Source organism: Nansenia antarctica (genome assembly GCF_963989245.1).
Source record: "Nansenia antarctica genome assembly, chromosome: 10".
Taxonomy (NCBI): Eukaryota; Metazoa; Chordata; class Actinopteri; order Argentiniformes; family Microstomatidae; genus Nansenia; species Nansenia antarctica.
Genome location: NC_137680.1, coordinates 33,921,437 through 33,943,394, shown reverse-complemented (window position 1 = coordinate 33,943,394; position 21,958 = coordinate 33,921,437). Strand labels below are relative to the sequence as shown.

Here is a 21,958-nt window from a genome sequence, read left to right as displayed (position 1 = left end):
GAAACAGAGACCGCAGTGGGCGTGTGGTGGTGCAGGTGTGCGCGCGGGGCGTGGTGTGGACAGGTGAGAGCTGCACAGCCAAAGACCTCACCTGCCTCCTGGGCTACTACTATTCCACGCTCCGGTAAGTTGAGTCACCACCGCTCAGGTGACACGTTGACATTGACACCGTCCAGGCTCACTGTACCTTACAAACAGGAAGCACATTGAGGAGTGTAGGAACTCGGTCAATATAGTCCACTATAAGCTCATTACGCTAACGCTGAACAGAATGCCATGATGCTGCTCTAATGTACTGTAGTGTAATATGTATACACGTTGTCTTCTCGTATTGTCTTGTTTTGTCTTCATTGCTGTACATGTAGAGCTCCCTCCCACCATCCTGTATTGAAGACAGTTTCCATCAAACTCGATGGTGTAGGCGTCAAAGTGTCCTGCATCTGGGTGGTGTAGGCGTCAAAGTGTCCTGTATCTGGGTGGTGTAGGCGTCAAAGTGTCCTGTATCTGGGTGGTGTAGAAGTCAAAGTGTTCTGTATCTGGGTGGTGTAGAAGTCAAAGTGTCCTGTATCTGGGTGGTGTAGGCGTCAAAGTGTCCTGTATCTGGGTGGTGTAGCTGTCAAAGTGTCCTGTATCTGTGTGGTGTAGCTGTCAAAGTGTCCTGTATCTGTGTGGTGTAGCTGTCAAAGTGTCCTGTATCTGGGTGGTGTAGAAGTCAAAGTGTCCTGTATCTGGGTGGTGTAGAAGTCAAAGTGTCCTGTATCTGGGTGGTGTAGCTGTCAAAGTGTTCTGTATCTGGGTGGTGTAGAAGTCAAAGTGTCCTGTATCTGTGTGGTGTAGAAGTCAAAGTGTCCTGTATCTGGGTGGTGTAGAAGTCAAAGTGTCGTGTATCTGTGTGGTGTAGCTGTCAAAGTGTCCTGTATCTGTGTGGTGTAGAAGTCAAAGTGTTCTGTATCTGTGTGGTGTAGCTGTCAAAGTGTCCTGTATCTGTGTGGTGTAGCTGTCAAAGTGTCCTGTATCTGTGTGGTGTAGCTGTCAAAGTGTCCTGTATCTGTGTGGTGTAGCTGTCAAAGTGTCCTGTATCTGGGTGGTGTAGAAGTCAAAGTGTCCTGTATCTGGGTGGTGTAGCTGTCAAAGTGTTCTGTATCTGTGTGGTGTAGCTGTCAAAGTGTCCTGTATCTGGGTGGTGTAGAAGTCAAAGTGTTCTGTATCTGTGTGGTGTAGAAGTCAAAGTGTCCTGTATCTGTGTGGTGTAGAAGTCAAAGTGTCCTGTATCTGGGTGGTGTAGCTGTCAAAGTGTCCTGTATCTGTGTGGTGTAGAAGTCAAAGTGTCCTGTATCTGGGTGGTGTAGGCGTCAAAGTGTCCTGTATCTGGGTGGTGTAGAAGTCAAAGTGTCCTGTATCTGGGTGGTGTAGGCGTCAAAGTGTCCTGTATCTGGGTGGTGTAGCTGTCAAGGTGTCCTGTATCTGGGTGGTGTAGGCATCAAAGTGTCCTGTATCTGGGTGGTGTAGGCATCAAAGTGTCCTGTATCTGGGTGGTGTAGGCATCAAAGTGTCCTGTATCTGGGTGGTGTAGGCATCAAAGTGTCCTGTATCTGGGTGGTGTAGGCATCAAAGTGTCCTGTATCTGGGTGGTGTAGCTGTCAAGGTGTCCTGTATCTGGGTGGTGTAGGCATCAAAGTGTCCTGTATCTGGGTGGTGTAGGCATCAAAGTGTCCTGTATCTGGGTGGTGTAGGCATCAAAGTGTCCTGTATCTGGGTGGTGTAGGCGTCAAAGTGTTCTGTATCTGGGTGGTGTAGCTGTCAAAGTGTTCTGTATCTGGGTGGTGTAGGCATCAAAGTGTCCTGTATCTGGGTGGTGTAGGCATCAAAGTGTCCTGTATCTGGGTGGTGTAGCTGTCAAAGTGTCCTGTATCTGGGTGGTGTAGCTGTCAACGTGTCCTGTATCTGGGTGGTGTAGCTGTCAAAGTGTCCTGTATCTGGGTGGTGTAGAAGTCAAAGTGTCCTGTATCTGGGTGGTGTAGGCATCAAAGTGTCCTGTATCTGTGTGGTGTAGAAGTCAAAGTGTCCTGTATCTGGGTGGTGTAGAAGTCAAAGTGTCCTGTATCTGGGTGGTGTAGCTGTCAAAGTGTCCTGTATCTGGGTGGTGTAGGCATCAAAGTGTCCTGTATCTGGGTGGTGTAGGCATCAAAGTGTCCTGTAACTCTGTCGTCCTCACACACACACTCTTCCTGGTTTCAGGAGAGAGAGGCGGGAGGCCGGCCTCACGGTTCTTGTGGACACAAGGAGACAACAGCCAAGTCCAGTCCTGTTCTCATCCCTGTCTGAACTTCAGGTGAGAATGGAACATATGGAATCACCTCCCAACACCCCCAGGGAGTCTGATGCCCCCCTCCCCCCCCCTGTTCTTTACAGTGTTTTATGGCCTAACGTCATGTTCTCTCACTGCCATTACACTTCAGTCGTGTTGGAACCTTCTAGACCATTGTTTTCCTTCCCGTTCTCTGGAGATGTGTGAGACCTACAGAGATGCACTTTGCAAGACTTTGTTCCATCAAATGTTTTCGGCAGAAGGGCTGTCCTGAGGGCTGGTGTGAAGGCCTGTCCTCTCTTGTCTGATTAACCACACACAGACACAGGGTTGGGCTGCAGCTTGCCAACAGCAAGGCACACAAGGAGTTTTCATGTTGTGATGATTAGTTACCTAACTGATCTCAAACCATCAGATGTTAGAATGATGTAGCCCCCCTCCCCAATCGATATCAATTATGGTTAATAACTGATTTTGATCATCTTGCTTGTTATTTCAAAAAGAGGTGGGCAATATTTGCCAAGTTGTCTATGAAAATACTGTGTATTTACTGTGTCATGAGACTGAAAGCAAGCTCAATAGATATGTTCCATTGTATTAATAATAATAATAATAATAATAATAATTCATTGTATTTATATAGCGCTTTTCCGGGGCTCAAAGACGCTGACAATATGGGAAAAACTGAAAACACAGAAACAACAAGCAACAGATAACATGAGCACATAGAACACAGAGTTAACGAACAGTCACAGGGAACAATTAACACAGCAATGTCCACGGGGGGAGGGGGGGTGGCAGGGTTAGGGGAGATGGTTACGGGTAGGGGAGGTTGTATGCATGTCCAGGGGGGGGAGGGGGGTGGCAGGGTTAGGGGAGATGGTTAGGGGTAGGGGAGGTTGTGTGCATGGGAGAACAGGTAGGTTTTGAGGTGGGATTTCAAAGTGGAGAGTGAGGGTGAGTCTCTGAGTGGTTGAGGGAGAGAGTTCCAGAGGCGGGGTGCAGCTTGTGAAAAAGCACGGTGTGTGATTTAGTCTGGGTCTGCCCCGGAAGCTTTCATGTAGTCATCTGTGTTTATTTCAACTGATCTAACGAAGTTGCTTTTCACGCTTTATCCGCAGGCATCATTACCAAACGCACTTTACTCAGTTCTGTTACTTGTGGACAAGGAGGCAACTATCAAGCCTGAGAGAGAGATGACTGTACAGGTAATTAAAGAAATTAATTACCAAACATGCTAAGTAGTTGGTCAAATGTAGTGATAATACACTACAGTACAGGTCACACGTGGGGGTTTTCTACAGTATTCAATCTTTGTCAGCGGGGAATATGTTGTTCCAAGTTGGCCCACACGGTCAGTGGAATGTCTCATATCTCATATGTCTCATATCTTGGGAGTATTTTTCTCATCGGCTTTGTAGCAACAATCTTGGCTTGTTCCACAAGGACTAATAATGCTACATCAGGAAGGAAAAGATACAACTTTAGAAATACTATTCTGAGTCCCCAAGGACCTGTTGTTGTGATACTGTTGTAACTGCCTGTCAACGTCTTATCATTGACCTGAGGGAGAAGGCCAAACTAGCAGCCTGTCAGGTCTAAACTAGCAGCCTGTCAGGTCTAAACTAGCAGCCTGTCAGGTCTAAACTAGCAGCCTGTCAGGTCTAAACTAGCAGTGTGTCAGGTCTAAACTAGCAGTGCGTCAGGTCTAAACTAGCTGTGTGTCAGGTCTAAACTAGCAGCCTGTCAGGTCTAAACTAGCAGTGTGTCAGGTCTAAACTAGCAGCCTGTCAGGTCTAAACTAGCAGCCTGTCAGGTCTAAACTAGCAGCCTGTCAGGTCTAAACTAGCAGCCTGTCAGGTCTAAACTAGCAGCCTGTCAGGTCTAAACTAGCAGTGTGTCAGGTCTAAACTAGCAGTGTGTCAGGTCTAAACTAGCAGTGTGTCAGGTCTAAACTAGCAGCCTGTCAGGTCTAAACTAGCAGTGTGTCAGGTCTAAACTAGCAGTGTGTCAGGTCTAAACTAGCAGCCTGTCAGGTCTAAACTAGCAGTGTGTCAGGTCTAAACTAGCAGTGTGTCAGGTCTAAACTAGCAGCCTGTCAGGTCTAAACTAGCAGCCTGTCAGGTCTAAACTAGCAGTGTGTCAGGTCTAAACTAGCAGCCTGTCAGGTCTAAACTAGCAGCCTGTCAGGTCTAAACTAGCAGTGTGTCAGGTCTAAACTAGCAGTGTGTCAGGTCTAAACTAGCAGCCTGTCAGGTCTAAACTAGCAGTCTGTCAGGTCTAAACTAGCAGTGTGTCAGGTCTAAACTAGCAGTGTGTCAGGTCTAAACTAGCAGTGTGTCAGGTCTAAACTAGCAGCCTGTCAGGTCTAAACTAGCAGCCTGTCAGGTCTAAACTAGCAGTCTGTCAGGTCTAAACTAGCAGTGTGTCAGGTCTAAACTAGCAGTGTGTCAGGTCTAAACTAGCAGTGTGTCAGGTCTAAACTAGCAGTGTGTCAGGTCTAAACTAGCAGCCTGTCAGGTCTAAACTAGCAGCCTGTCAGGTCTAAACTAGCAGTGTGTCAGGTCTAAACTAGCAGCCTGTCAGGTCTAAACTAGCAGTGTGTCAGGTCTAAACTAGCAGTGTGTCAGGTCTAAACTAGCAGCCTATCAGGTCTAAACTAGCAGTGTGTCAGGTCTAAACTAGCAGCCTGTCAGGTCTAAACTAGCAGCCTGTCAGGTCTAAACTAGCAGCCTGTCAGGTCTAAACTAGCAGTGTGTCAGGTCTAAACTAGCAGCCTGTCAGGTCTAAACTAGCAGCCTGTCAGGTCTAAACTAGCAGTGTGTCAGGTCTTAACTAGCAGCCTGTCAGGTCTAAACTAGCAGCCTGTCAGGTCTAAACTAGCAGTGTGTCAGGTCTAAACTAGCAGTGTGTCAGGTCTAAACTAGCAGTGTGTCAGGTCTAAACTAGCAGCCTGTCAGGTCTAAACTAGCAGCCTGTCAGGTCTAAACTAGCAGCCTGTCAGGTCTAAACTAGCAGTGTGTCAGGTCTAAACTAGCAGTGTGTCAGGTCTAAACTAGCAGCCTGTCAGGTCCTGGTGTGTGTTGAGAGCTGTTGAGTATCTGAGCTATGTCTGAGCTATGTCTGCAAGAAGCTGCATGTCGGCCAGGCGGAGAATGTACGGCAGTGAAAGGTCCCAGTGAAAACAGCCATCACAAAGCCACGCAATATCTGATCAGATCAGGATCCCCTACCGTAAGCAACGTGACACGTGGATCAATTATTGTGATTGATTATTTGTCTTGATTAAACAGAGTGGTCCGGGCCGTTATGTCAGCACAATGAATCATGAATGACACATTTCATCATGACGTCTAGTGAAGTCATTGTATCATGTTGTACTGTCCCCTTCATTTGGTATCGTGTCAGATTTGAAGTTCCTATCGTACAATTCCAAGTACATATTTATGTACTGCCATGACCATAGATATACAGTATTGGTATATTGATATCTTCCACAGCCAAAGTCAAGGACAGAAAGTGGATACTTATTGTGTATCTGAGGGAGAAAGTGAAGTGTGAGCCCTGAGTTTGGGACTGTGTTCCTCTGTTCCCAGACCGAGCTCCTGACGTCTCTCAAAGCCCTGCTGAAGCACATTGACTCCACTCAGCTGACCCGAGACCTGGAGGGCACCTTCCACTACGACCACAACCACTGGATCCACTTCAGACAGGTAGCAAATCTATTCTGCTACAGTAGGTTATGTCCAAAGACCTTTTGCTAGCATATCAGCCCAATCGAGCTCTCAGGTCTTCTGCTAGCATATCAGCCCAATAGAGCTCTCAGGTCTTCTGCTAGCATATCAGCCCAATAGAGCTCTCAGGTCTTCTGCTAGCATATCAGCCCAATAGAGCTCTCAGGTCTTCTGCTAGCATATCAGCCCAATAGAGCTCTCAGGTCTTCTGCTAGCATATCAGCCCAATAGAGCTCTCAGGTCTTCTGACGATGGTTTTCTCTGTGTACCACATGTACAAAAGAAGAGATTTGAGGTGAGGCTGCATTCTCATTTTATGCACCCAGATTGTGGAATGCACTGCCAGTTTACATTAGGGATGCAACCTCAGCACATATGTTCAAGTCAATACTAAAAACCCATCTTTTTAATATTGCCTTTAAATTACTAAATAATTAAATTATGATTATATAATCATAATCAGCGCTATACTGATAAAGGTTATTATTATTATTATTATTATTATTATTATTGCCATATATGTTATGATGTCAGGTCATTTATTTATTTATTAACAGATCAAAAACCTCATCGCTTTCACACTGAATCAACACTGAGAGGGCCGATAGCTCCATTTTGTTGAACTGTTTGTTGAGCTGTAACGTTTTTTCCTCTCTCTACATCCGGTTCGTCTCGCAGAAAATCGAGCCGTTTGCCTGCAGCTGCAGCGTGGCCATCTCCTCCCTGCAGAGCTCCATCACCATGCTGAGCAGCAGCAGCGGCCTGGAGACCTCCAAGGTCAGACCCCCGACCCCCGGCTCTGTCCCCACCCAGCAAACAAAGAGTCCAAAAGACGTCCTCAGGGATGCCGGAATGTGGGTTCAGATGACGTCTTTCGGACGTCTTATGGACTACAGAATCGTCTTCTGTAGTCCATAAGACGTCCTAAAGACGTCATCTGGATGTCCTAGAAAGACGCCATCTGGACGTCCTAGAAAGACGTCATCTGGACGTCCTAGAAAGACGTCATCTGGACGTCCTAGAAAGACGTCATCTGAACCCACATTCCGGCTTCCCTGAGGACGTCTTTTGGACTCTTTGTTTACTGGGCAGGCCCGCCTAGCAACATGTGTTTCACCCTACAACAGCTTGAGTCAAGCTAACACATGTATCACATTCATCATGAGAATCAGGTCCCCTGTTTATTGCACTTCCGGAACTGATTTGATAAGGGGTTCAGGGTTGAGGGCAGGTCAGTGTGTGTGTGCGTGTGTGTGCGTGTGTGTGTGTGTGTGTGTGTGTGTGTGTGTGTGTGTGTGTGTGTGTGTGTGTGTGTGTAAAGCCAGTGTTTGTGTCTCATGCAGGAGGTGTCGGAGGTGATTGAGCAGCAGAAGAGCCTGATGAAGCGCGTGCTGGACGACACGCGTCTGAACAGACTCCGACTGGAAGGAGGAACGGTCCTTGCCCGCATCAGGAAGGAGGAGGCCTGTGAGAATGACAACTACAGGTAGGACAGTAGCAGGGTAGGAGATGGTGTTGTCAGCAGCTTCAGATCAAAGGGCAATGTTGACATTCAGTTCTTCTACCAATGTTTCATGTTTGAAGGCTCACATCACGCCGTCTCTCGAGGTGCAGAGGTTATGTAGAAGCCCTTTGTGAAGTCCTCATTTGTTTGACATACAGTAACACCCAACACAAGTATATGTGACACATTCTAATGCTTTGGTCCTCATATCTGACTTTTATTTTCCAAACACGGAACTACGTTTCAACGGTTTTGAGAATCACAAGACAAACTCGCTAGTCAAGCCAAAATACTGCAACAACGCAATGGATTGGGTGAATAATCCCCACTGCTACCTAGTTAACTAGAACAGTACTTGACATTGTTAGGAGGCTCACAAAACAAGCTGTGTTAGTTGACTAGCGATGTGTCGTTCATTTTCGACAAAGCGGAAATGTATTCACATTTTTTGAAAGAAAAGTCAGATCATTACATCGGATCCCAAAGCATTAGAATGCTTGTGTCACAGATGTGCAGCCAGTGACCAATCTTCTGCCCTTGCTTTGCCAACCCTCTGCTCTCGCCTCCTCCTTGGTTCACCCAGGGATGCGGTGGACCTGGTGAAGGCGCTGTATAACCAGGTAGACGAGGAGGTCCACACACTGGTCATCCTGTCCAACAAGTCTCTGAAACAACTAGAGAGCCTTCTGGAGGTCCGCAAGTTTGAAGAACAGACAGATCAGGTAGTCTCCTGCTTCAGAAAATACAAGTTCTCTATATTTATAATAATATTTATAATATTTGGCTTATTATATGAAATCGTTGCTCATTTTGCTACTTGTTGATCCTCAGTGACTGACTTATGTTCAAGGTGTCATCAGAGAATGTATTGTACGTGGTCTTATTGTACACAAGTGTGTGTTTCCATCCTACTCTGCCTCTCTCCCCAGATGAAGCTGTGGTTCAGTGTGGAGGGAGAGAAGCACCTCGCTCCCCTGGACTCCCTCACTCTCTCCTTGGGCACAGTCAAAGACATGAGGCAGAGTCTGGACCAGTTTGTAGAGGAGTCAACAGTAAGTGTCATGTCATAAAACAGAAGTTTAGTTGAGTTTATTAAGTCAGAATTCTTCTAGGTTCTTCAAAAGTTGTCATAGAAAAACACTGAATTACAATTTGCTGTCACGGTAAAATATCTATATCAATAAGGCAAATGGCAGTTAACACAATTTCTACTGTACATGTTCAGTGCATTGTCTTTACACCGCTTCATCTGTCTGTCCTCTAACACTAACCCAGGTCTGTCTTTACTCCGCTTCATCTGTCTGTCCTCTAACACTAACCCAGGTCTGTCTTTACACCGCTTCATCTGTCTGTCCTCTAACACTAACCCAGGTCTGTCTTTACACCGCTTCATCTGTCTGTCCTCTAACACTAACCCAGGTCTGTCTTTACACCGCTTCATCTGTCTGTCCTCTAACACTAACCCAGGTCTGTCTTTACTCCGCTTCATCTGTCTGTCCTCTAACACTAACCCAGGTCTGTCTTTACACCGCTTCATCTGTCTGTCCTCTAACACTAACCCAGGTCTGTCTTTACACCGCTTCATCTGTCTGTCCTCTAACACTAACCCAGGTCTGTCTTTACACCGCTTCATCTGTCTGTCCTCTAACACTAACCCAGGTCTGTCTTTACACCGCTTCATCTGTCTGTCCTCTAACACTAACCCAGGTCTGTCTTTACACCGCTTCATCTGTCTGTCCTCTAACACTAACCCAGGTCTGTCTTTACACCGCTTCATGCTTTGATCATACCCTGCCCAGAATAGACCTATTGCTAAGCCACGCCCCCTTTGAAAACTCGACAAACAAACAACAACAAACAACGCTCGCTCAAATCCTTCACTGACTGACTAACCGACCATGACTGAATGACATTCAATGACTTACAATCGCGGGAGTTCACATTTCTGATTTACCACAGCAAGCAATAGACATGTTTTTTAAAGATAACAAGAATATTTCATCTAGAAGCTTTTCACCATCAGATATTACCGAGTTGTTTGTCCGAGTTTTCTGTCTGTAGTGACTTTTGCTGTGATATGATTGGACAATTTCTATTTTGGGGCGTGGCTTAGCAATAGGTCTATTGTACTCATCCCTGGTTTATTTGCGCAGCAGCGGCAGAAGCAGGGTTTGCAGCTGGTGAGAGAGTCTATGGAGAACCTCCCCAGCGCGGCCCTGCTGGACCTGAAGCAGCACCTGAGCTCTGTCCTCAGCTGTGTGGAGAGGAGGAGGGCCCAGCTGGACATCCTCACCAGCCTGTACCACTTCTACCACTCGGTAAACACACACCTGATTCTTTTAGTTGGAGCTGTATCACAACCAGCCTGATTCTGGTTGGTTAAATATGCTGGAATTCAAACAACAACAATGCAGGCTCCACCGCCACTTTTTTTTGGTCAACAGCCAAGGGATGGGGCTGGAGAAATGGAATGGATGCAAGGACTAAACAGAGCAACTTCAATGTCTGACAGTTTTTTTGTTTGTTTTTTTTAAAGTATTTTTTTCTGAGTGGGGAAGTCCCACTCATATTTATTTTTTTATTGTGATAGAGACAGTAGAGATTTGACAGGAAGGATGGGTGAGAGAAGGGATGACATATGTATATATATATACTGTACATAGTCCAGAATCAAACAGGGAACCCTGCGGTTACATGGTCGACGCTTAGTGTGCTACGCCACCAAGAGCCCCCTGCGTATCAATGTTGCATGTACAGTATACTGGTAAATGGACTGCACTTATAGCGCCTTTATCCAAAGCGCTTTACAACAGCCTCTCATTCACCCATTCACACACACTTTTACATCACACCACACCTCCTGCACCACAGCCGCCCCCATAATAACATACGTAACCAAACCAGGCTTGTCTGTTCTCTCCCCCGTTGCAGGCTAACCAGTGGATGGAGCGCTGCCACGACTACTTCCGCCAGCTGAACATGGAGACCAGCCGCCTCCCTCCCGCCGTGCTCCGCATCCTCCGGGACTACCGCGCCGAGGCGTCCTCTCAGTTCTCACCGGACAGCTTCGGCGCACTCAACGAGCGGGTCCTGTCCCTGGACAGCCCCCGGGAGCTGCGGCAGTGGGACGCCCTGTGGCAGAGGTGCCAGCAGACCCGGCGGCAGCTGGAGGAGACGCTGGTCAAGGCCACAGCAGCAGCAGCAGCAGCAGCAGCGTCAGCGGCCCCCGAGGCCGCCGCCCCCCCGGAGACCGCCGGAGGAGACGCAGAGACTCACACGGGGGAGCGGGGAGCGTTCAGTCTGCCCGAGTCGCTCGCTTTGACGGACAGGACCCCCCTCCCGCTACTGGAGTATGACCACGATCACACCAAGCCTCACTCTGCCGGCCCCTTCACCAGGAGCCCCTCCCCCTCCTCCTTCTCCTCCTCCTCCACCACCCTCTTCTCCTTCCCCCCCTCCTCCTCCACCGCCTCCTCCTCCACCGCCCTCTTCTCCTCCTTCCCCCCCTCCTCCTCCTCCTCCTCCTCCACCGCCCTCTTCTCCTCCTTCCCCCCCTCCTCCTCCACCGCCTCCTCCTCCACCGCCCTCTCCTCCTCCTTCCCCCCCTCCTCCTCCACCACCGCCCTCTTCTCCTCCTTTCCCCCCTCCTCCTCCGAGGGCGACCCGAAACCGAGGCACAGCCCCTCTCTGTTCGACGACACGGACAGCGACTGCACCGTCGACTCGTCCGCCTCCTGTCACTCGGAGCCGGTCTACTCCTCCTCCTCCAGGGTGGGTGTGGGAGGGGTTGGGGGAGGGGCCTCCTCCGGGGCGGGGTACCACCACCGTAAGAAGCAGCCGCTGAAGAAGATCATGAAGAAGAGCCTGGTGACGACGAGCTACGAGATGAGCGGAGCGAGCCACGCGGACGCCAGTCACCTGCAGGGCTACACGGGCGTGCACATCCGCGGCCTGGAGGTGGCCAACAACGTACAGGTGGAGACCAAGCTGCAGAGGCCCGACGTGAAGAGCCCCGCGCTGGGCCGCAGCCACAGCCTGTCCCTCTCCTCCCCCCGCCCACACCCCAGACACGCCAAGGAGGGAGACGGACACAAACAGAGCAGGTGAGGGGAACACGGCAAGGGATACATTTTTTACATTTACAGTTAGGTCCGTAAATATTTGGACAGTGACACAATTTCCATAATTTTGGCTCTGTACGCCACCACAATGGATTTGAAATTAAACAATCGAAATGTAATTGAAGTGCAGACTTTCAGCTTTAATTCAAGGGGTTGAACAAAAATATTGTATGAAACGTTTAGGAATTGCAACCATTTTTATACATAGTCCCCTATTTTCAGGAGCTCAAAAGTAATTGGACAAATTAACATAATCATAAATAAAATGTACATTTTTAATACTTTGTCGAGAATCCTTTGCAGGCAATGACTGCCTGAAGTCTGGAACCCATGGACATCACCAAATGCTGGGTTTCCTCCTTTGTGATGCTTTGCCAGGCCTTTACTGCAGCTGTCTTCAGTTGTTGTTTGTTCGTGTTCTGCCTCTAGTTTTGTCTTCAGCAAGTGAAATGCATGCTCAATCGGATTGAGATCAGGTGATTGATTCGGCCATTGCTGAATATTCCACTTCTTTCCCTTAAAAAACTCCTGGGTTGCATACGCAGTATGTTTTGGGTCATTGTCCATCTGTATTGTGAAGCGCCATCCAGTCAACTTTGCTGAATTTGTCTGAATCTGAGCAGACAGAATGTCCCTAAACACTTAAGAATTCATCCGTCCGCTTCTGTCTTCTGTCACATCATCAATAAACACTAGTGACCCAGTGCCATTGGAAGCCAGGCATGCCCATGTCATCACACTGCCTCCACCGTTTTTTACAGCTGATGTAGTAAACGTAGGATCATGAGCTGTTCCAAGCCTTATCCATACTTTTTTCTTCCCATCATTCTGGTACAGGTTGATCTGAGTTTCATCTGTCCAAAGAATGCTGTTCCAGAACAGGGCTGGCTTTTTTAGATGTTTTTTGGCAAAGTCTAATCTGGCCTTTCTATTGAGGCTTATGAATGGCTTGCACCTTGTGGTGAACCCTCTGTATTTGTTCGTGTGAAGTCTTCCCTTTATGGTACACTTGGATAATGATATGCCTACCTCCTGGAGACTGTTCTTCACTTTGCTGGATGTTGTGAAGGGGTTTTTCTTTACCATGTAAAGGATCCTGTGATCATCCACCACTCTTGTGTTCCATGGACGTTCAGACCTTTTTGTGGTGCCGAGCTCACCAGTGCGTTATTTTTTTCTCAGAATGTACCAAACAGTTAATTTGGCCACTATTAATGTTCCCGCTATCTCTCTGATGGATTAGGTTGTTTTTGCAGCCTAAGGATGGCCTGTTTCACTTGCATTGAGAGCTCCATTGACTGCATGTTGTGCGTATACAGCAACAGCTTCCAAATGCAAATGCCACACTTGGAATCAACTCAGACCTTGTACCTGCTTAATTGATGAATAAATAATGAAGGAATAGCCCACACTGGCCCATGAAACCGCTTTTGAGTCAATTGTCCAATTACTTTTGGTCCCTTGAAAAAGAGGGAGCTACATATTAAAGAGCTGTAATTCCTAAACCCTTCCTTCAATTTGGATGTGAATACCCTTACCCTAAATCTGAGAGTCTGCACTTTAAGCCCATATTCATTATATAACTGTAACTTGAAGATATTTTGGTAAACAGCTAAAACTAAAAAAATTCTGTCTGTGTCCAAATATATATGGACCTAACTGTACATTTTTGGGCATTTAGCAGACGTCTTATTCCAAATAAGCGACTTACAATCGATACATTTGACTAAGGAAGTGAATCATCAATCCACCAGTTCTAGCAGGAGGTGTAATCTAGCTCAGGCCAGGGGCCACTGGCAGTCGTCGTGATTTTTTTATTTTATTATTTTTTTATGGACACTGAAGAGACAGTACAAGGGGGGCAGTAGAGTCTTAGGAGGCATAGTATAGGGGAAACACAGGTGTCTCGGGGACAAGCGGGAACAAGTCAGCAACCAATCACAATGTTCTGACTTTACTACAGCAAAGTGCAGCACATTATGGACGAGATGATCGCCACGGAGCGGGAATACGTGCGGTCGCTAGGCTACATTATGGAGCACTACTTCCCCGAGATGGAGCGTCCGGACCTGGCCCAGGACCTCCGCGGGAAACGCAGCGTGATCTTCGGGAACCTGGAGAAGCTGTGTGACTTCCACAGCCGGCACTTCCTAGGGGAGCTGGAGTCGTGCGCCCACTCCCCCCTGTCCATCAGCAGCTGCTTCCTCAGACACGTGAGTCCTCCTCCCGCCACCCACCAGGGCTTCCCGCCCGAGGCTTAACATACTACCACATAGTATTTAGACTGTCTGTGCTGTGTTTTAGTAAATGACACCACAGAAACCCCCAATGAACCCTTCTCTTGCAATCGCCGGGGTGATCTTACACATAACTATTTCATAATATAGTTTTCCTACTTAGAAACGTGTGAGGATTTGCGCCCTCCTAACTCACTGGGAATCTAAACGACGTGACCTCAAAGTTGCAAATGTTTTAGTCCAAGTCAAGGAGAATTCGAATTCTTCTAGTTGAAGGAAACCAGGCCTGTGTGTTTTCTCCCCGCCATGAGAGAAACGGTTCTCAGTGTTTGGCCTAGCGTGTAGAAATGTGTGTATACCTTTTACTGTAGACAGTGTCGTAACTTGTTAATCTTGTGTGCAGGAGGATCAGTTTGGAATGTATGCTCTCTACAGCAAGAATAAGCCCCAGTCAGACACTCTGCTCATCAGCCATGGGAATGGATTCTTTAAGGTGCGTCTGGAAAACGGCTCTGGTTATATTCCGTCCTAAACAACAGGTCTATGTGTCGGCTTCCCTTAACTTCAACCTCACAACATGTACAAAACACCTTAACTTCAACCTCACAACATGTACAAAACACCTTAACTTCAACCCCACAAGATGAACAAAACAACAACATAATGTCAGAGGATGAAGACCGTAGAAACCATCTTGTGGAAAAAAACAGAACACACCAACAGTTTGTGGTAATGTGTAAGAGTTATGAATGAAGTCCAACGTTCTACAGTTACTGTAGACTGTACATGTGTAAGACAGCAGAACCCCCCTCTCATCCTCCTCCTCCATGCATCCGTCGGACCTTCTGAACAAGCAGATGGAGCTGGGTGATAAGATGGACCTGTCCCCCCCCCCCCTCCTCCTCCCCTGTCCTCCCCCCCTCCCCTCCCCTCTCCAGAACAAGCAGATGGAGCTGGGTGATAAGATGGACCTGGCGTCCTACCTTCTGAAGCCTATCCAGAGGATGAGCAAATACGCCCTGCTGCTGAAGGACCTGATCAAGGAGTGCAGCCAATCACAGGAGCAGGAGCTCAGCGACCTCCGCACGGCCGAGGAGATGGTCAAGTTCCAGCTTCGCCACGGCAACGACCTGCTGGCTATGGACGCCATCCGCGGCTGTGACGTAAGAAAGGAAGGGGTGGGGGGAGAGAGAGAGAGAGAGAGATAGGGGATTATGGGATGGAGAGAGGGGATATGGGAAGTGTCAACAGTATGATGTCATGTACTCAATGTATCTTAAAAGGTTCAGAAAATATCATAAAGACTAACGGCTGGCTAGTGTTTTTTTCGTTGTTCATTCATTGTGTCAAATAGTGACAGGATGTGTACTGTAGCTCTACAGTATCGACTTGAGCATCCTGCCCCATGTTATGTGACAGCAGCTGGCGAAAGAGGGAACAAGTCAGCTACCAATCACAATGTTCTGACTTTTATTCTTGTTCCCGCTTTCACCAGCTGCTGTCACATATTGACTGCATTTACATGCACACCACCTGTATTAATCGGAATATGCTCAATATTCAGATTGGGCAAGAGTCATGTAATCACGTACCGAACCCGCTTAAGGCCATATTCAGATTAAGACCCCTGGCATATGCCTGTTTGAATCTGAATATTGTGACATGTAAACACCTTAGTGTTTAGTAACAACCATTGTCCCACCGAACCACGGGAATATGCCAATTAACATGTAAACGGAATATTCCAGTTGCTACGGCGCATGTAAACACCTTATTCTGAATATTACAATAACCCGAATATTGACCTTAATCGGATTATGGTGTGCATGTAAACACAGTCACTGTCTCTGATGTGAATCCACAGCCCTGCCTCCCTCTGTCTGCAGGTGAACCTGAAGGAGCAGGGTCAGCTGCGCTGTCAGGATGAGTTCATCGTCTGGTGTGGACGGAGGAAGTACCTCCGACACGTCTTCTTATTCGAAGACCTCATCCTCTTCAGCAAAACCAAAAAGATAGAGGGAGGATATGACATCTACATCTACAAACAGTCATACAAGGTATCGAGACAAAACCGTTCATTCCAATTTGTACCGAAAGTCATATCATTATATGTGACACGGTCTAGTCTAGTGTTTTGTTTCTGCATACCGCATTTGGTCGGCGTCCGATTTAATGTTCAGACTTTTCTTTCCCAAAAAATTGAATATATTTCCTCATTGTTGGAAATCAACGACACATCGCTAGTCAACTAACACAGCTTGTTTTGTGAGCCTGCTAACAATGTAGTGTTCTAGTTAACTAGGTAGCAGTGGGGATTACTCACCTAATCCATTGGGTTGCAGTATTTTGGCTTGACTAGCGAGTTTGTGTCGTGATTCTTAACAACGTTGAAACGTATTTCCGCGTTTCAAAATAAAAGTCTGAACATTTTGATTGGTTGCCAACATGCGGACCAAAACACTAGACCGTTTCACGTATTAGTTATCAGGACTACATTTATGCTCTGTTGTAATGTTTTGACAGACAAAGTTGTTGTTGTTTTTCTTTTCTTTTTTGTGGGGGGGCGTGGAGGGGGGTTGGTAAGTTTACCACCACTGTTAGCTAGGTTATCAAAGCAGCCCTGTTTTGTAAAATGTGTTTTCTCCATGTACCTCCAGACAGCAGAGATAGGGATGACGGAGAGCGTGGGCGACAGCGGCTTGCGCTTTGAGATCTGGTTCCGCAGGAGGAAATCCCAGGACACGTTCATCCTGCAGGCCAGCTCCGGGGAGGTCAAGGCTGTGTGGACCGCCATCATCGGCAAGATCCTCTGGAGGCAGGCGCTCCGAAACAGGGGTGAGAAAAACACGAGTCTGGGACAGTGTGGGTGTGGTTCTAGGGCTAGCGGGGTCATAGGTGAGAGTGTACTTTATCAGTGCCCCCTTTGTGTACGCCTGTATTGGATTCATATGGTCCATTGGAACAAGTTATACTCTCTTTCCTCTTAAATTTGCTGGTGATAGCCTTCTGTACACTACCCGTTAGCGGTAGCATGTCTGACTGTTGTCAAAGTCAACCTCTGATACCTAATCTAGCACAGTGTTGTTTTTCATTTTTTCGACATAGCTTTTGTATAGGTTAGACACAGAAATACTGGAAAGCTTCTGTTGTTTTTGTTGAGTTTTACCATTAAATGTGAAACTCCTTGTGGGGTCGATGCCTTTCGGAAATAGCCATTTTACAGTGCCCTTTAACGTCTTTGAACGCAGAGTTGCGCATGCAGGAGATGGTCTCCATGGGGATCGGCAGCAAGCCTTTCATGGATATCAAGCCTAGCGACGCAGCCATCAGCGACCGAGCCATTGATTACTTCATGAAGGGGTCAGGTGAGCGGTCTGCTACAGTAGCCATACAGTCACTCTCCTCTCGCTGTGTTGATGCTCTTCACCGTGATTCCTCAGTGCCTGTCTGACGGGTGTGTTGTTTTCAACAGTATGTCTGCTAATCCAGCTGCTGATGAGATGCCTGATAGTAAATCCCTGTTGAGTGCAGCCCGGATACACACAGATACACAGACACAGACACACACACACACACACACACGTTTCTCACAACAGGGATAGGAGCCTATTGTCAATTTAGAGATAGCAAAACACACCATCCACATCATTTCCGGGCACCTTTCTTTTGTTCTTCCTTTAAACGCTTACTTCTTTTTTCCCCCCCTGTGAAATATGTGGGTACTCTCAGGACGTCTTTAGACCTGGTCTACCGTCTTATGTTGGCAGAGGTAGAATAGAGGCCGCCTGGGCTTGTTTCCGCAGGATAGTTCTGGATGTCAGATACAGCTGTAGTCTTTGAAGTGAACACACCTAATTAAAAGTAACCAAAGCCACAGAGATTCTGAGGCGACCTCTTGAACCAAACGAAGTAAAGTAAACTCATTTGCTAGCATTCAGAATCAAATAGCTTTTCTTCCATCGAGCGAAACAGGAATTATTTCAATTCCTTTTTTAATTCTAATTCTTGCGCCTGTACCGACAGGATTTTTTTAAAATTCTGTTTACAAAATATTCCTCACCCAAACTTTCGGCCTTACTGACTGTGGAAGTGTGCTTTCTCTCTCTCTCTCTCTCTCTCTCTCTCTCTCTCTCTCTCTCTCTCTCTCTCTCTCTCTCTCTCTCTCTCTCTCTCTCTCTCTCTCCTGCACAGAGTCTAGGACCAGGGCATCTATCGCTGTGTCCTCCTTTGACCACTCCACGCCCTTCAAGAGGCCTCACTCCACCATCTCCAACAGCAGCACCTCCTCCTCCAGCAGCCAGTCCTCCTCCTCCCTGCTGGGCTCCCTCAACCTCCACCTGTACCCCTCGCCTGCTCACCCCCACCCCCACCCCCACCCCCACCCCTACCCCCTGAGCAGCGTGGCCTCCTTCGGCCATTGGCCCTACGATTGCATTGAGGAGGATGAGCTGGAGCAGGACACAGGGAGCCAGCCCTCCATGAGTGAGTGACCCCACTGTGGGTGACCCCAACCAGGGTTCTCTCCAGGTCTTTGCACACTGATGCGTTTTTTTCGTACGTGTACTTTTAAAATCCATCATCCGTAAAAAAAAACGTTACGCACAGAGACCTCGCAGAGACTGACGTTCGATGCGTTTTGTTAGAGTCCGATGCGTTTTATTAGTGTCTGATGCGGTTTTTTAGTTATATCGACGTTGCGAAATTTCGCAATATGCAGAACAGAGTCATCAAGCAGTGAGGATTATTTTGTGCTCCTGTCACTACTTGAGAATAGAAAAAGAAACAGCTATAACCATGCTGAATGATGTACCTGTATGATGCATTGGCAGTCTGTGACAGTGTGTGCACCTGCCCCGACCCTGCCCTTCTGCCTGAGTTTGAGTATGATGCTACCCAAATGAATGTTATTGTTTAGTGATGCTGCCCAAATGAATGTTATTGTTTAGTGCCGTACGCTTTCGTGGTATTATATTGTGTGAATTATCACCTGTATGTTGTTTTTCTTTCACTCGACTAACTGCCGAGATAATACTTGAGACATGTACTTCCGTAAACATTAATCCAACTGTCCTGGGGCCTCATTTATAAAAATGTACATGAACGTCATCTTTAACTTGCACGTAAGCACATTTTTCTAAATGAACGTAAGCATTATTTATAAAACGGGCTGCGCTTGTTTAAGATTGCGTATGTCTGTCGTACGTACTCCGTCTATAAATAACAAATATACTTGAAATTGAACGCAGGTGAATGAGCTTTGTATTTACACCCTGTGATAGCGGCTCAATTATAGCGGCTGAATTAAGCCAAGTGCTATAAATAGGCTTGATTGAGGTGTTGAGCAGCACCTTTGACGAGTTCACACGATGGTAGACAAACGAAAGAAGAAAAACTTTACTGAGGAGGAGATTGATTGTCTTTTATCACAAATAGACACGCAGCCGCCAACGCTCTTCGGGAGCCTCGCCTTTATCACGCCTCAATTTAGAATGATTACACCCTACAATAGCCTAATGGCATATAAAGGAAGACTGAAATACAATCATAAACATCAGTTCCCTTTAAATCTTGAATTAAACTCATTTTCTTGGCTGATAACAACATCGTTAATTTTATTACGAGCCACTTTCACTTCGCATGAATTACAGTAGGCAACGTTTTTCACGTGTTCGAGTGCGGCTCACATGCCTGTAATAACTCTGCATAACCAGTAGGTAATGTGCGTACGTCAAGTCAATACCTGACGTAGAGCTACGATCGTTTCCACGGTCAAATTGACTCACATTGAAATTGTATAAATCACTACTTGACCTGGTTTTCTACGTACGCCACCGGTAAGATCAAATTTGATCCAAAGTACTTTCTATAAATGAGGCCCCTGCAGTTCTAACTTGACGATGTGTCCCTCCACCATGGTGGAGTGGTCAAAAACAACTCTCAAAAGACTTTTGGCTGGTATTTCGGATTAGGTGTGATTGACACAACATGTTGACACAACATGAGTTGTAAAAAAAAAACGGTAAAAAACACATCAGTGTGCAAAGACCTTCAGTAACCTCTCTAACAGCTACCACATCACAACTGTTTTTGTCCGATTCTAACCAGTTCGGTCGGTCGTAACACTTGAGAGGATGTCGTTTCTGTTGTTTTCTGAAACCATATTCGTGTCCGACTCCTGTTCCTCCTGTGTGGTCCGTCAGTCACAGAGAGCTCAGAGACGTCCTCCCAGTGTACCTCCAGCGACAGTGTGACAGGGCTGAGCACCCTCGCCATCCCAGGCCTCCCCAGCATCGTCATAGACACCTTCACCAACGACTCCTCCTCCTCGTACCTGTGCTCGTCCGCCTCTCCCTCCACGCTGTCTCACATGGGCCCGACCGCGCTGTTCCAGGAGGAGCAGGACGCCCGGCCCCAGAGTACCAAGTTCATCACAGCAGTGAGTGTTTGTTTTTGACACGGCCACATCCTTCTAAACAGGTAGGGTAGTATGTATGTTACGGTACATGTGGGAATACGGTACATGTGGAAAAACTAGGGTTAGGGTTAGGTGCTAGGGTGCTACGGTTAGGGTTAGGGTTAGAGGTAGGGATAGGGTTAGGATTAGGGTTAGGGTTAGACATGCCAGCATGTACCAAGTCGACGTAGCACCTAACCCTAACCCTAGTTTTCACACATGTACCGTATTCCCACATGCACCGTAACATATACACAGTACAGCCATGAGGGTGTAGTTCATATTTGGCAAGATTCTAAGATGACTGCTCATATTTTTGGCTGGAATACTTTACTGTTGGTGTGCCGTTGTTGTCGTAGTGGACCGCATTTTGAAGGTGTCGTGAGGCGATAGTGATTCTGCTGAATTCACACATTGACGTACTTCACCCCACTCAGCCCGCTACCGCCACCTTGTGCCAAAGTAATATACCCAAACCACATTGTAGCCGTTGCCTCCCCCTCTTTTTTCTCTCACCACCATTTTGTTGTTCTGTTTTCGCCAGAGCAAGACCTCTCACAGGCCTCTCTACAGTGGTCTGACTCAGAGGGGTTTTAGCTCAGTAAGTAATTGGTCTCGCCAGAGTGGACTTGTGTGTTGTTGCTGTCCACAGCCTCATTAACATTGTGGAGGAGCTCCATTCCCTGTGACTACTAATCTGTGTGAGAACATGCCTTCAACTGGCCACACTGTGTCTGTACTGTACTGTGCTGTACTGTGCTGTGCTGTACTGTACTGTACTGTACTGTACTGTACTGTACTGTGCTGCATGGCAGCGCCCGATGGGTTAAATGGCTGTTGAAGTGTGATGGGTGGTTTGTCTTGTCAAGCTTCTGGGTGTTTGTTGTTGTCCCTCTCACGCCCCTCTGTGTCCCTGTGTCTGCGGTGCTTCTACTGTGTTTGAGGTGGATGCATGTTCATATGTTTTGAAAGCTAAATGTGGGCATTTCATACACCAAAGGATAACACACTCCCAAAATACTCTTAGATTGAATTTGTATATACCGTAACAATTATTTTGAAATGTGCAATGACTGTTGTTGAACCTCACAGCTAGGTGGCAGCAGATAGCCAACATGAGAAATACTTTTAACAAGATACATTGGCAAACGTTCCTAGTTTGTTAAGAAAATACTTTTTTGGTAAACATGTGATGGTTTCTTGTCTTCCCTAGCTGTGAGGCTACTGGGAGATGGACACTACTGAGAGAGGAGCCTCCTGCCCAGAGCAGAGGACGTGCAGCTCCGGAGCGCTAACAACAGACACACTCGTGACTGAGATTGAGAACCCTTGAATAAAGACAACACTTTGGGCATTTCATAATGATCTATTTCATAATGATGTATTGTATCATTTCATAATAATGTATTGTAAATTGGACATTGCTATGCAGTACTAAACAAATGGCATCACAAATGCTGCTGGTACGTCATGGTCTGTATATTTGTTTTAATGAACTAGATATGTATCACTGTATATTGTAGATGAGTTTTTTTATTATGTATTTTTCAAGGAAACAAATACAAATGGAAAGTTAACAACAGACAGTTGTCATGATTAG

At 46.9% G+C, this 21,958-nt stretch overlaps 1 protein-coding gene across 1 annotated transcript in view; it reads left to right on the top strand.

The window, feature by feature from the left end:
* Positions 1–21,577, top strand: part of plekhg4b (pleckstrin homology domain containing, family G (with RhoGef domain) member 4B) — a gene marked incomplete at both ends in the record, with an annotated part of 52,661 nt that extends 31,084 nt beyond the window's left edge. The window contains 20 exon segments of the mRNA XM_080541231.1: positions 1–124; positions 2,239–2,332; positions 3,430–3,516; positions 5,905–6,021; positions 6,721–6,819; positions 7,386–7,528; positions 8,130–8,268; positions 8,476–8,598; positions 9,700–9,864; positions 10,478–10,927; positions 11,204–11,649; positions 13,631–13,880; positions 14,308–14,397; positions 14,843–15,067; positions 15,791–15,961; positions 16,562–16,739; positions 17,153–17,269; positions 18,096–18,386; positions 20,105–20,340; positions 21,572–21,577. Of these exon segments, the coding sequence (XP_080397357.1) occupies positions 1–124; positions 2,239–2,332; positions 3,430–3,516; positions 5,905–6,021; positions 6,721–6,819; positions 7,386–7,528; positions 8,130–8,268; positions 8,476–8,598; positions 9,700–9,864; positions 10,478–10,927; positions 11,204–11,649; positions 13,631–13,880; positions 14,308–14,397; positions 14,843–15,067; positions 15,791–15,961; positions 16,562–16,739; positions 17,153–17,269; positions 18,096–18,386; positions 20,105–20,340; positions 21,572–21,577 (3,551 nt within the window).
* Positions 21,578–21,958: the final 381 nt, after the last annotated feature.